At 39.3% G+C, this 15,627-nt stretch overlaps 1 protein-coding gene and 1 non-coding gene across 6 annotated transcripts in view; one reads left to right on the plus strand and one right to left on the minus strand.

The window, feature by feature from the left end:
• The window catches only part of ACACA (acetyl-CoA carboxylase alpha), a 277,348-nt gene that overhangs the window by 168,682 nt on the left and 93,039 nt on the right, over positions 1–15,627 (minus strand). For all 5 annotated transcript variants that reach the window (XM_061142719.1, XM_061142724.1, XM_061142721.1 and 2 more), the window contains 6 exons: positions 13,961–14,070; positions 12,621–12,702; positions 11,544–11,642; positions 9,844–9,950; positions 6,691–6,801; positions 698–907 (listed from right to left, as the gene is read on the minus strand). In XM_061142719.1, the coding sequence (XP_060998702.1) occupies positions 698–907; positions 6,691–6,801; positions 9,844–9,950; positions 11,544–11,642; positions 12,621–12,702; positions 13,961–14,070 (719 nt within the window). The remainder of the gene's footprint in view (positions 1–697; positions 908–6,690; positions 6,802–9,843; positions 9,951–11,543; positions 11,643–12,620; positions 12,703–13,960; positions 14,071–15,627) is intronic.
• LOC133058211 (U6atac minor spliceosomal RNA) lies at positions 11,270–11,397 on the plus strand. Its single transcript, XR_009693313.1, has one exon. It is a non-coding gene; the product is annotated as a U6atac minor spliceosomal RNA (small nuclear RNA).

A 15,627-nucleotide genomic window follows, 5' to 3' on the forward strand; every position in this document is an offset into this window, starting at 1 on the left:
ACCATATATTTAGCTTCTTGGGAATCCAGGAGAAAAAAAAAAAAGAGATGGAAAACGTATCTCCAATAAGAAGATTGAGTTCCAAAAAAGACCATGTTCAGATTTCTAAACTATAGCTAATTCCAAGGGACCCTATAAAACTGCTGAGAGATTGTTTTTTTCATACAATAAAACAGAATATGTAAACTTGAAAGCTACTTAGAGGACCTTTTAAGAGATAACGGACTTGAATAAATCCATCTGAAGACGGAGGGATAATCAATTTAGAAAATGGAACTACCAGCTTAACAACCAGCTTATCACGCGCTTGTTAAAGAACCAAAGAATAAGACTAAAAATTCCAAAATATTTCTTTATCCCTTCTCAAACTGTACACTGAAATTTTTTGTCAAAAGCATTAACTAATTTAGAGTTTGCAGTGTTCACTGGCATCTCTACTAGAGGGAGAAAAGCAGAATTTTTATTTTTCCTCTAGGTAAAGGATACTTTTTAAAGTGTATTTTTAATTGGATGATAATTTCTTTACAATATTGTGTTGATTTCTGTCATACATCAACATGAATCGGCCATAGATATACCTACGTCCTCTCCCTCTTGAAGGATACAATCTTATCAATTATCCAGAATAATTGCCTGATATTCCCCTATTCTCAGATGGGCGTATGGATTAAATGAGTAGTAGTTCTCACACACACACCTGTTCCATATGTTCAAACACTGCTGGAGTAGCAATAGCCGCAGGAGCTTCTTCAATAATCTTCTGATGCCTGCGCTGCACAGAGCAATCACGACCAAACAGAGAGATGGCGTTGCCATACTGATCCGCTAAGATCTGCACCTCCAGATGACGAGACTGTTTGGCTAGTCTCATCACAAAGATAGGAGATCCAGGAACTTCAGCTTGAACCTATATTAGACAATAAAATAGAACAAATTCTTAAGGGGCAAGTCCTTTTCTATTTTGATAAGCTGCTTCCACTTCAAAAGGCAAATAAATGCCTGGGAGTGTCAGGGACCCTGTTAGAAATACAAAAAAAAAAAAAAATATATATATATATATATATGTATATAGTTCATACTCTCATCTCGTCTTAAGGTACTGTATTCTCAATTATATAACTATTAACTGATAGATACATAAACACATGTTACAAGGGCAAAGGACAAAATATTATGAAAACATGCACACAAATTCCACAAAACGGCAAAGTATTACCATGAATTCCAAACAGCCAAATGTACAACTTGCTCCAGATGAAAAACTTTCCTGGTTCACATTACATAATATACAGTACTGTTGTAGTCAAAGAACTTTCATCTTCAGTTTTGAAGCGTATTGCCCTTAGATACAGAATTCTATACTAGCAATTATTTTCTTTTAGCACTTTAAAGATACCCCAATGTTTTCTGATTTCTACTGAGATGAGAGCTAACAATCTCACTGTCACTCCTTTGAAAGTAATCTGTTTTTTGCAGCTGGTTTAAGATTTTCTCTTTTTCTCTCTCTTTTTAGGGGAGTGAGGTGGCAGATTTACTCTGATAAGCTTAGATGTGGTTTTCTCTGTACTTATCCTTGCAGGGCTCATCATGGTTTTTGAGTCTGTGATTGGTATCTTTTCAGGAAATTCTGAGCCATTAGTTCACTAGTTCAGAAACATTCTTAGCCATTGTCTCTTCCCCAGTGGCTCAGCAGGTAAAGAATCCACCTGCAATGCCAAAGACATGGGTTTGATCCCTCTATTGGGAAGAGCCCTGGAGGAGGAAATAGCAACCCACTCCAGTGTTCTTGCCTGAAAAATCCCATGGCCGGAGGAGTGTGGCAGGCTACAGCCCAAAGGGTCAACAAAGAGTCGGACATGACTGAGGACAATCGTGCTTCCGCTCGGTGATTTCTTCAAACACTGCCTCTGCTCGGTTTGCTCTCTCTCCTCCTCTGAGACTCCAGGGATGTAATGCTAGATGATTTCACTGTCCTTCATGTGCCACATCTCTTATGCTCTGTTCCGTTACGTAACAAGTCACCTCAAACTCAGTGGCTTGCTCAGGACACCAACCGTTTTCTTTGCTTGTGAAGCTGTGTTCATCCAGGCAGTTCTGGCTGTGCCTGTGGCCACTCAGTCTGCATATCATCATTTGGTGACTTGAGTAGGGCTGAATGGTCTCATTCAAATGCCTGAAGGTTTGTGTCAGCTGTTGGCTGCTGGGTCTATGGAGCCTCAACTAGAACAGCTCATCTCTACTGCATGGGACCCCTCGCCCTCCAGTAGGCTAAACCAGGACTTCTTCAATGCAGCGCTCTAAGAAGTGGGTGAAGACAGAAACTGCAAGGCTTCACAAGCACTAGCCTCCAGAACTTACACAATACCACTTTGGCCACATTCTAATGGTCTAAGCAAGCCACAAGGCCAGCTAAGATTCAGTTCAGTTCAGTTCAGTCGCTCAGTTGTGACCGACTCTTTGTGACCCCACGACTGCAGCACACCAGGCTTCCCTGTCCACCACCAACTCCCGGAGCTTACTCAAACTCATGTCCATTGAGTCGGTGATGCCATCCAACCATTTCATCCTCTGTCATCCCCTTCTCCTCCTGCCTTCAATCCTTCCCAGCATTAAGGTCTTCTCAAATGAGTCAGTTCTTCACATCAGGTGGCCAAAGTATTGGAGTTTCAGCTTCAGCATCAGTCCTTCCAATGAATATTCAGGGTTGACTTCCTTTAGGATTGACTGGTTGGATCTCCTTGCAGTCCAAGGGACTCTCCAACACCACAGTTCAAAAGCATCAATTCTTCAGCGCTCTGCTTTCTTTATATTCCAACTCTCACATCCATACATGACTACTGGAAAAACCATAGCTTTGACTAGACAAACCTTTGTTGGCAAAGTCATATCTCTGCTTTTGGGGTGGGAAAAGAGATGCCATCTCTTAATGGGAGAAAAGCCAAAGTCACACTGCCAAGGGCTATACATACAAGGATGGGAAGAGTTATCACAGCCATCTCTGCAAACAAGCTACTATGGTCTGCCCTCTGGCTACAGTAATTCACATACCTCCCACATGCAAAACAGACTCACCCCCTCCCAAGACCCCCAAAGTCATCCAATCATGGCATCAGGCCCGAGGTCCATTTTCCATGAGTCATGAGTCATGTCCACAAGCAAAAGAGACTTCTTGGGTGCAGCTCCTCCTATTAGTGCAAAGATCTGGGAACTAAAAAGACAAATTATCTTTTCCCAACACTTCCAACATTTAATGATGAGATGGGGATAAAAAAAATACTCCAGTTCAAAGAAGAAACAATAGGAGGTACATTAATAGTCACTGGTCCACAATAATTCTGAAGTCCAGATGGGTAGATGTCGTCAGGTTTCCTTACTCCACAGGCATGGAACTTGTTTTGCTTTTCTCTGTGGTCCAATTCTGATCCCTGGGAGTGGCTTTCTAAACCATGGCTCCCCTCTGTTCTTAGCAGCCCACCGGGGTCCTGAAAAATCTCCCTTACTACAAGAAATGACTAATGCTTACAACTGAACAACTTTCCCAGTCTGCTTCCTGTTCATAGAAAATTGAAAGTTCTGAGGCCTCTTTAAAGTTTGAACTGTCTCTGTTCCTTGCAGTCCCTTTGGTACATTCGTCAATATACGTATCTTAAAAAATTTATGAGTTTCCTATGAATCATATTGAAAATTCACTTCTTGCCCCAAAAACAAATCCATAACTTTTCTGCACAGACCTCTCTATACCTCGGGCATGTCAGGCTGCTGTGGGACAACATCTTTAAAATTCTTAGAAGCCCTTTTTTTGTTCTAGCTCTTAAATTATTTCTGAGGTCTTAAAGGATCTCCCAGGCACTCTGGATTTGGCCTCTACTCTGAAGTCATTTTTTACTTTGAAAATTTTTTGCCAGTCAGAGAGATCGGTAATGAGAAACAGTTCTATTTTTAAACTCAACAGGTTTGGAACACCTTTTTGAGTTCACCTCTTTTTTATAGTTAAAAAGAAATCATAAGCATCAAACAGATACTTTTAACACTTTATCTAAACAGATCTCTTTAAGTAGATCTACAAGTTCAATATAGTCTCTACTTTCTAATACAGTCTCAGGTAACTGTTTCATCATTACAGAACATGGGTGACCTTTCCCCTCATTTCCGTTCCATCCTGCACTAAAAGTTTGTTTATCATTCTTCTAGGCTTCATTACCAAGCTCCTTACCATCTTTTCCAGCCTTCACATATAAGCCAGTCTCAAAGCAAATGCCACATAGTTTACTTTTTTTTCCAGGGCAGCATTACACCATTAGGTTTCAGTTTCTAGGTCAGCTATCCATTGACGCCCATCAAACCACCAAAATTTCAGTGACTTAGGGCACTAACCATTTTGCTTGCTTACAGCAATTTGAGCTGGGCTCAGTTGGGCAGTTCCTCTGCTGATCTTGACTTGGAGCCATTCAGGGAGTTAGCCATCTAGCAACTTAACTAGGCTTGGATGGTTTAATATGAACTCATGTACATGTCTCCAAGGTGTAGATGAAACTGTCAGGTCTAGGAAGCCTCAGATGAGACAATTCATCTCTGCTTTCTGTGGCCTCTCTTTTTCCAGAAGCATAGACTATGCTCTTCACAAGCGAGCCTGGAGGCTCATTCCAAAAGGCCAAGGGCAGAAACCAGAAACCACTTGCAGCTTTGGTTTTGAAACTAGTCACCATTTCTACTGTATTCTATTGGTCAACAGAAGTCACAAGGTCAACCAAAATTCAAAGGGTGGAAGGAATAAAAGTCACTATTTCTTTATGGGAAGAAGGCGAAATCATACTATGAAGGAAGTGTATATAGGGATGAGAAGAGTTATCATGGTCATCTTTGCACATAATCTCACAAGCTCTTTTCTGTATTTTTCATCCTTTTTGTCTCTTCATGCTTCAGTCTGAGCTTTCTTCTGACTTGTCTTCCAGTTACTAATTCTTTCTTCAATTGCATCTAAGATGCCATTAAACCCCTCTATTGAATTAATTTTCAGTTCAGTTCAGTTGCTCAGATCTGTCCAACTCTTTGCGACCTCACGGACTGTAGCACACCAGGCTTCCCTGTCCATCACCAACTCCCGGAGCCTACTCAAACTCATGTCTGTTAAGCTGGTGATGCCATCCAACCATCTCATCTTCTATCACCCCCATCTCCTCCTGCCCTCAATCTTTCCTAGCATCAGGGTCTTTTCTAATGAGTCAGTTCTTTGCATCAGGTGGCCAAAGTATTGGAGCTTCAGCATCAATCCTTCCAATGAATACTCAGGACTGATTTCCTTTAGGATTGACTGGTTTGATCTTCTTGCTGTCCAAGGGATCCTACAGAGTCTTCTCCAACACCACAGTTCAAAAGCATCAATTCTTCAGCACTGAGCTTTCTTTATGGTCCAAATCTCACATCTATATATATGACTACTGGAAAAGACATAGCTTTGACCAGACGGACCTTTGTCAGTAAAGTAATGTCTCTGCTTTTTAATATGCTGTCTAGGTTGGTCATAGCTTTTCTTCCAAGGAGCAAGCGTCTTTTAATTTCATGACTGCAATCACCATCTGCAGTGATTTTCGAGCCCAAGAAAATAAAGTCTGTCACTGTTTCCACTGTTTCCCCATCTATTTGCCATAAAGTGACGGGACCAGATGCCATGATCTTAGTTTTTTGAATGTGGAGTTTTAAGCCAGCTTTTTCACTCACTCTTTCACCTTCAAGAGGCTCTTTATGCCTTTCACTTTTTGCCATAAGGGTGGTGTCATCTGCATATCTGAGGCTGATATTTCTCCCTGCAATCTTGATTCCAGCTTGTGCCTCATCCAACCCAGCATTCCACAAGATGTACTCTGCATATAAGTTAAATAAGCAAGGTGACAATATATAGCCTTGATGTATTCCTTTCCCAATTTGGAAGCAATCCGTTGTTCCATGTCTGGTTCTAACTGTTGCTTCTTGACCTGCATACAGATTCTGAGGAGGCAGGTGAGGTGGTCTGGTATTCCCATCTCTTGAAGAATTTTCCAGTTTGTTGTGATCCACACAGTCAAAGGCTTTGGTACAGTCAATGAAGCAGAAGTAGATGTTTTTCTGGAACTCTCTTGCTTTTTCTATGATCCAGTGGATGTTGGCAATTTGATCTCTGGTTCCTCTGCCTTCTCTAAATCCAGCTTGAACATCTGGAAGTTCTCAGTTTATGTACTGTTGAAACCTAGCTTGGAGAATTTTCAGCATTACTTAATTTCAGAGAGCCTGAGTGAGGCCAAGCCAAGAGCATCCAGATCAGGAATTAACCATCCCACATACTTTATCTAAAATGTCAGCACAAGCAGGGCAAAAAAAATCAGGAAGGTACTGAGTCTTCCTTGTTACTCAGAAGGCCTATGAGCCACACAAATCATATAGGGAAGAGCTATCTGAGAAACTGAGCAGTTTTATATAAGAGAGAATAATTACTGCTTGAATTAGCTAAATGAATAAAACCTTAGACTGAATTGGACATTTCACTGATATTTCTTCCCCCTGCTACTAAGTAAGTAGAGGCTAAAGGGAATGATTCGATTAGTTACAGACAAAAAGTTTAAATATTTTCTAGACATCCAAATTATAGTGTGAATTAAATCACATATCTCTGATATACATATTAGTTCAAATAAAGAACGACAACTTGTACTCCACCTGTCTGAAGAGGTTAGGGAAATCATCTGCATTGTTGACTTTTCTGATTCCCTTCCCTCCTCCTCCTTCTGAAGCCTTGATCATTACTGGATATCCAACTTCCTCCGCTGCCTTCAAGAAGAAAGAGAAAAATTGAAGTGAGAATGGTATTAGTAGAGAAGGAGAAAACTGGCATTTTCTCCCTTTAAAAAAATGCTGTCATCTGGTAGGTCTATTAATATATACAGTAAAAAAAAAAAAAGAAAGATCCTGAAGAAATGGTATTAGATGAGAAAAAAAGTACCAGAATAGTATTTGTAGTACTGGGTTGATCCAAAAGAAACTGTGTTTGTCTTTTTTAAAAAAATACTTCTTCATTTATTCAGCAGCGATGGGTCTCAGATGTGGCCTGTGGGGTCTGTCTCTGTGGCCCACGGACTCTCTGGCTGTGGTGTGCGGGCTTAGTTACTCCCAAGCTGTGGTGTGTGGGGTCAGCTGCTCTGTGGCACGTGGGCCCTTAGTTCCCTGACCAGGGATCAAAACGAAGTCCCCTGTATTGCAAGGCAGATTCTTAACCACCGGACCGCCAGAAAAGTCCCAAAAGAAACTGTATTTTTTGGTAGGTAAAAAATGGTTCTATATTGGCAATTTTGTATTGTTCAATCTAAAGTAATCCCATATAGGTCAAAAACAAAGTAAAAAATATACACATACATGTGTGTATATATATATATAAAATTATGTATACATTCATACACTTATATATGTAAGTACAAAAAACAAGTCTAGACTATCCACCACTGGTGATTTATTCAGGGAAGATGAGTAGATATAAACTTTCACTTTTTACTGTATATATTACTGTATTGTTAGAATTTCTTATAATATGCAAGAATTTGTGCATTACCCATAATTTTTATTTTATTTCTTAAAAGTTTACTGAAGTGTACATTTTCTTTGTTCCATAACTTTTATTTTTAAAAAAGACAAAAAAACCACAGGCAGTTCACTTAATATAAGCTGACCACCTCAGCACAGCTTCTGATCTTCTGACAACACAGAAGACTCAACAAACCAGGATTCTCACATATCGAGAAATTTTTTCTCACTCGACTTTTTATAAAAGATAAAAATAATAAGATACCAAAACATTAATAGTCAGAAAACTAATTTTAAACAAATGCTCTAAATGTGCTTGTCATATTTACAGTATTTTATAAGATGATGATCCCAAAACTTTTAAAATATTTAATTATATACCCATTAAGTAAGGAGCCAATTAAGTCAAGATATACGTATTTATTAGACTGCTATGCTATTATTAAAAGGTCTGTGGTAGCCTTTACATGTAATAATATGGAAGATATCCATATTGTAGCTAAGGCAAAAAGCAGATTGGGGAAAAGTTAACCATAAGTTAAAATAACTGAGTCATTCCTTTGTTGAAACATTCTAGTCTTTTACAGTTTACATTATAAAAACATCTAAAAAATGTGTCACCAGAAAAAGACCATTTCAAATTTTAATTTTTGTCAGTAGTTCTAGGGATGAAAATCCTTCAGTCATAGTCCCATTTCTTCTAAATTTTCTTAACTTCTATGCTTAAAAGCAAAATCAGCATGAACTCAGTTACTGGGTGATAAATGATTGAAGAAGCAGGCACAAATGTGGGAAAGACTGAAAAAGAAGATAGCCCACATGATATAAGAACAAGGCAGGCCTTTAAAATACATACCTAAGTTCTAGACACAGGTCATCCATTTAAAGTATCTTAGAAAAATTTTACTGCCACGAGGAAAATTCTTATATATAGGAAGAAGAAATCTTGGATTATAAAAATAATACATACAGTAAGACTGTAATTTTATAATTATCATAATAGTTATGGGAATCTATTAATAAAGACTATCATTAAATGAATCTATGAACCAAAAAAGCCTGGCAAAAATTCTCTGTTTATAATTATAACCAGGAAAAAAAGGAATTTTAACTGATAAGCAATATAGTTAATACCCTACAAAGGGTTTCTACTCTTTTGCAAATTATAGCAAATAGAATACACAGCAGCAATTCAATTAGAAATATTAATTCTTTCTTTTAAGGAGGTTACAGGATGCTTAACTTGAAATGCAAGCAACAGAGCAAAATCAGTTGAACATTCAGTGTTCCTCTTGGATTTATTACACATGAGTCAAACATGAGGAGCGTGCTTTTCTAAAATATAGCTCTTTGATCATCTCCCTGGTGGCATAACTGACTCTTCCAACTACGTAAAAAGTGAAAGGAGAAATAACTGGAGGGGACTGTGAAGGAAAGAAAAAATAATGTTGAAGAAAAGATCTCTTTTTGCTTCGGTGCATGTTTCTACATGGACAGACAATAATTAGAAGAACAGTTTCAGCCTCTATCAGCTCCCTCCCTCACTCCTCTCCAAAGGAAAAAGAATGAACCTCTGATCTGTCAGTTCAGAAGGAGAAGCTGAGCGTGTATAGCGCAGCCTTTTCCCCTTTGAGATCAGCCCACTACACAGAACACATGTTCTTTCTCAGCTCTCAGTCATACAATAAACCCGATGGCAAAAGCCGTCTCTGTGATTACTCACACTGCCAGTAACCAGCGAGCGAGCCTGCTTAACTGACGTTCACTTTACGAATCTGACTGTCGCTGTCGCTGCACAGCTAAGACATCTTCATCACCATCCAGGGTTCTTGGTTCTGAACTCAAGCAGGGCAAAAAGTGGTTTGCCCCTAACTCCACCACCCCCCTGCACACACACACACACACACACACACACACACACACACACACACGGTGGAGAAAGAATCAGGACCTCCTTAAAGTTGTGATTTAACCACCTAAGAAGTGTTCTGTCCAGGTGAGTGGCTTACACACACACACACACACACGGTGGAGAAAGAATCAGGACCTCCTTAAAGTTGTGATTTAACCACCTAAGAAGTGTTCTGTCCAGGTGAGTGGCTTGCTTCAAAGCAAATTTAAGTTGTTTTTGTGAAACGTAGGTCACTTCCTCATTCTATTACATAAACTACATCTCTTGGTCTTATAACCCTAACACTATCATGGGTATACATCATAAACCAGGCTCCAAATCCCCATATTTGGGACTATAATTAGTCTGTTGAAAACGATCACGCCCCAGAGTTAGTAACCTACCTTCAGCCCATCATCCACATCCTTCACATAACCTTTTTCATATAGTTCCTGAGGAACGTTTAAAATTCGTTTTGAAAAATCATTTTCGTGCCAGTCCACACAAAGACCTACAATAGATAACAGTGACTTAAAAGCGGCTACAAGAACTTCTGTTCTTGTCGATTTTCTTCTTTATACCTTCTTTAAAATGTTTTCATATTTATTCAAACTTGAGGGTAGATGTGAGAAAGAAGAATACCATAAAACCCTGATCAGTCCTTGGAGTTAGCAGGATTTACCTAATATCAAGATCTGGCCACTTGGGTTCTGATGCTGGAAAGTCAAGAGAGATAATAGGCAGCAACTTAAAAAAAAAAACCAAAAAACAAAAGGACCTGCATACAAGACAAACAAAAAAAGCAGGCCAAACTTCTCACAGAAACTCAGCAAGCAAAGTATCTTCGATTTGTGTGTTCAGGCCTGCTCCAGGGCCAGAGGTCTGAGAAATAATTCAATCTTTATGAGCCCTTGGAAATGGAAATGGAGGTTTTATTGGCCTCAGCAGAGTCACAACTCCAAGCTTCCTGACTGTCCCTGTACTCAGCCACAAGGGGAATGGTACAGCCTCTCCATTCAAACAAGAACAAGCTCAACCTTTTATTTTAAACTGTTTGACCCAGCAGGTCTGCAAAGGATATTGCAATCCCCCTGGAGAGCCAGAGTAACAAGAGTTCAAATCTGTTCAGACTCAAGACAACAGTAGTTCCCATCTGTAAGAGGTTTTAGTGTGTGTCTGCTCCCTATGCTTGAGGACCGAGAAACAGAAGTTCATAATACTGTCAGCTCTAGTAATCCACATGGCACTCTTTAAGGGATCTGTCAAGAATAAATCATTTTTAGAAAAAAATCAGGCTTCTGCATGCTTGGAAGAAATGTTGATTATTGACCTCAGTTTTCAGGACAAATGAGTGGTTGAATGGTATTAAATAGGCAAAACAAACTGTCAACAGATTATGGGCTCACATTAAGAAAATACTGGCCAAAAAGAACACATACATGGATCCATGTAACTGAATCACTTTGCTGTACACCTGAAACTAACACAACATTGTTAATCAACTATATGCCAATATAAAAATTTTCAAAATATAAAGACTGAATAAACAAAAAGAAAGAAAGAAAATACTGGCAGGCAAATATCTGAGTAAGTGGGTTTTGGCTTTTTCTTAGTGATTTCAGTCATCTCCCAGGCAAGTTCAAAGGCCTATTCCACCTAAGAAGACCATCTCTGAGGAAGATCCTAGACTAGGAAGATCTATCCTAGCATAGATCTGAATCCACAGAACCAGATGAGTTTTCTCAGAGTTTTTCCAAATTAAGTCCCAAGATTATTTACATTACTGTTTAGCATCTCTGTACAAAATTTACATTCTTAAGACATGATAGAATGTTGTATGAAAGGAGAGAAGGTTAGCACTCCCCTTGACAAAGATGGAAGAGGCTCTCGGGCCTGACAACACGCATATGCTTAAGACATGATAGAATCACAGATACAGCAATTAAGCCAGGAGATACAAGCTACCAATCAATCAACTTGAATTCTATTTCTTGTCAAATATTTAATACATTTTAAAGCAGGCTTAAGCCCCCAGCCATAGTCCCAAATACCCTACTGAGCTTTTCTGCACTTTAAGATACAAACAAGAAATAAAATTTCTTACCACTGCCACTCCATGGAAGAGTTGGGATACCAGCAGTTTGAGCCACTATGGAAGATGCAATCTTATCCCCCAAAGCCCACATGGCTTGGCTTGGAGGACCTAAAAACAAAACAAGAAAAGAATCCTGACTGTAACATTTTGGCCTCATTTCTTTCCCAAGTATTTTGTCTTTCATATAATTATTTTTGTATTTGTCTTGTATCCCCCACATCGCATATCATCCATATCAGAAACTTGATTACAGGGACTGCTATGTTTTGGCTCATCTTTGTATGAGCCAAACAGCCTTTGTATGAGCCTTTACAGAACCTAATGTAGCAAATTTTTACACACAGAGAGAATTCAATATATGTAAATATATGCTGAATTAAATCACTGACAAATCATCCTTCATGATCCAACTCTACCAGATTAACAAAGTCTTCTCTTTTTTTAATGATTATCCTGAAATAAGGACAATAAAGTTTTAGGGTTCAAGTCTAAATTAGTATACTCTCCTTGGACTTAGGGAAACCCAAAAGGAAGATTTATCATTAATAGGTTTTACAAAGCATAATCATCATTGAGACAAAGACAGAAACACTTACCGCCATATAACCTTGATTTTTCTCTCTCTATAGGAGAGCAGAGAAGTCAGAAGAAATAACCCTCACTTACAGGAATACAACCTATATGCTTAAATGTGAAGGTACTGATTCATATTTAAGGGCACACTGCCAGGGTATCCTAAGTATTTAATCATCTTTTCTACATAAAAATAGGTCCTTTCTCCACATGTTTTCTTAAGGTTAATGACAAAGTTTTTAAAGGCCAGTGTTCTGGATAGCAGAGCCTCCTCCATATCTCATAGAAAAGAACCCAGGGACAGAAAACACAATCAAGATACAAAATGTAAGAAGTGATAATGGTAGGAGAAAAAGAAAATGAAGAAGAAGGTTACTCTCAGAGTTACGGATTGATGAAAAATAAAAGCCTAGTACATGTTAAACAGAAGAAAAGCAAAATAGAGAGGGGAAATATGGACCAAAATGACAGAGAGAAACAGAAAAACAGGAACAGTACGTCAGAAAGGCTTACCCATGAAGGCAATGCCATTTTTCAAAAGAAGTTCTGGGAGCTTGGGATTCTCAGAAGCATGACCCCAGCCGGCCCAAACTGCCTACAAGGGAACACAATATGATTCATTCTTAAAATTCACAGTAAAAAGAACACGATTCAACTGTATTCCTTTCTAACCAAGACTGGCCGTACTTCATGAGGTACAATAGTGCCACAGCAGCCTAATGCTTAATTCAGCTTTTATGCCTGATTTTTGGCCAACTTTTTACAGAACAACAATAAGCAGTCGACTGTGGTAAAACCTCTGAAGATATAAAAAACAAGTTGAAACGGATGTTAAGATCCAGCTGGTACTGTTAATCTTCAGGAAAGTCAGTTCACAGCCTTTCAACTACACTACAGAGCCTCTTCTAGAAATGCTGGTTTTCTTTTGTAGATTGCATTACTTTGGCCACCCAATTCCACCATATCTAGTGGTTATATTGCCATACAAATCTCAAGTTTTTTTCCTCTTTGGGCTTTAAAACACTTACCCTAAACTCTCTATAACAATGTGAAAGAGAATTAAAAAACCTCCTTCTACACTATCGTATTGTGGACTAAGAGTATTTCATTGGAAATTGGTAACCTTCACTTACTGGGAGTTTGAAGGTGAAATGGATAGAATAATCTCTGAAAGACCCTTATAAACCTCTTGTTTAGATTATGTTTACTTTATGGTGACTCATTCCACTCTTCTCATCTTTCTTTTCCCTCTCTGTATATCCCATATAAAGGCTCTTATCAAGGTTCAGAAAAGGTGCTTTATATAAACTTAAAATTTCTTCACTGGCTATCCCCTTGTGCCTAATTGTAAAATGGTTGAATTTGGCACAGGGAACGCTTCTCAATAATCTATAATGACCTATATGGGGAAAGAATCTAAAAAACAGTGGAAGACCTGAACAAAAGGCCAGACACTATAAAACTCTTAGAGAAAAACACAGAATACTCTTTGACATAAATCGCAGCAGGATCTTTTTTGATCCACCTCCTAGAGTAATGAAAATAGAAACAAAAATTAACAAATGGGACCTAATCAAACGTAAAAGCTTCTGCACAGCAAAGGAAACCATAAGCAAGGTGAAGGACAATTTTCAGAACGGGAGAAGATATTTGCAAATGAAGCAACTGACATAAAACTGAGAATATGTTTTATTCTCCAAAACATAAAAATAATAGTGGATATATGTCTATGGATAACTGATTCACTTTGCTGTACAGAAACATAACATTTTAAATTAAACATACTCCAATAAAAAAAAATTTTGTTTTTAAAGGCTGAATTTGGTTTTCAAGGAGATGCTGGCATGTCTTACTTGTACTGGGATCCTTTTAGCAATGTCAAGAATTAACTCCACATTTGCATAGTTGTTGTTGTTGGGGCCTCCTGGCACGGGCACATAGTGATCTGCCATCTTGATGTATTCTGGAAACACAAGCACATTAACAATAATTAAATTTACTTTCAGAAATGTAACATCAGAGAAAAAACTACACAAAAGACAGGTACCATCATATGTAATCATGGGACAAACTACATTCATGGGATAACTTCCAGAACCATTCATTTGGAGGCTCTTTGTTAAGTCACAGGCACTAAAATGTGATATCTCATAGTGAGGAAGCTCTGACACTAAGCAGCAGTTCTCGAACATTTCACTGTGTGAGCTTTTTGAAGAGTCATCATGACCTCTATATTAAGGACAATGTGTCACTGAGAGGCCCATTATTCTACTCGGAGAAAAAGTTCTATCACACCTTTCATCTTTAACTTGCACTATATTCTGAGAAGGCCCCTTTCCTGGTATAAGGCCGGGACAAAATGAGGAAACCAAGGAGAGACTGGAGGGTTTGCAGACTTGCTAAACAGGAAAGGTGAGTTACAGGAGTCTGTTAAGTGCTTGAAAAACATTTGTTTATCTGAAATGTTGAGGATACTACATATATGAAAGATACTTAAAAAGCTAACTTCTTTCCTTCCTTATCTTTTTTTGGGATGGGGCACAGTATCCCCTTTCAAATCTGTCACCTGATGTTTCTTCCTTTTCTGGCAGTAACTGTGGCAGAGCAGCTGCAATGTAGACTGTATTAAGCTCTTTATATACATTACTTCATTTAATACTCCATAATCCTTTCTATAATAGGTATTATGAGCATCCAGTTTAAAGGGAATTATGTCTTGGAGCAGTTAAATAATCTGCTCAAGGTCCATCTCCACCCTATTTTTTAAACAGATTTTTTTGGGGGGCGGTTGGTTGCTATGATAGGGCTCTATTGCTGCACGTGGGCTTTCCCCAGGCACAGGCACTGGGGTGACTCTTCACTGCAATGTGCAGGCTTCTCACTGAGGTGGCTTCTTTCGCTGCACAGCAAAGGTTCCAGGCGTGCGGGCTTCAGGAGCTGAGGCTCTCTGGCTCCGCAGTTGCGGAGCACCGGCTTAGCTGCTCCACGGCACATGGGATCATCCCAGACCAGGGAAGGAACCCGTGTCCCTTGAAAAGATCCCACAAGCTGCAGAGCAACTAAGCCTGTGTGCCGCGATTATTAAGCTTGTGCTCTAAAGCCTGGGAATTGCAACTACTGAAGCCCACGAGCTCCAGAGCCTGTGCTCTGCAACGAGAAGCCACACAGTGAGAAGACTGTGCGCTGCAAGAGAGAGTAGCCCTGATCAGAGTAGCGAGAGAAAAGGCTACATGGCAACGAAGACCCAGCACGGCCAAAAATAAAAATAAATCAATACAATATTTTGAAAAAGAATGGAGCCCATCTCACTGGGAGACTTTTCCTTGCTGGCTTGGAGGAAGCAGGAAGTCCTTTGGGGATGGCCCACATGGCAAGGAGCCAAGAGCTGTCTCTAGCCAATAATCAGCGACACATTCAGGCCCTCAGTCCGACAGCCCACAGAAAACGGAGTGCTGCCAACAACCAACCATGTGAGCTTGAACGCAGATCCATCCCGAGCTGAGCCTCGGATGAGACGGCA

Source organism: Dama dama, chromosome 5 (genome assembly GCF_033118175.1).
Source record: "Dama dama isolate Ldn47 chromosome 5, ASM3311817v1, whole genome shotgun sequence".
Taxonomy (NCBI): domain Eukaryota; kingdom Metazoa; phylum Chordata; class Mammalia; order Artiodactyla; family Cervidae; genus Dama; species Dama dama.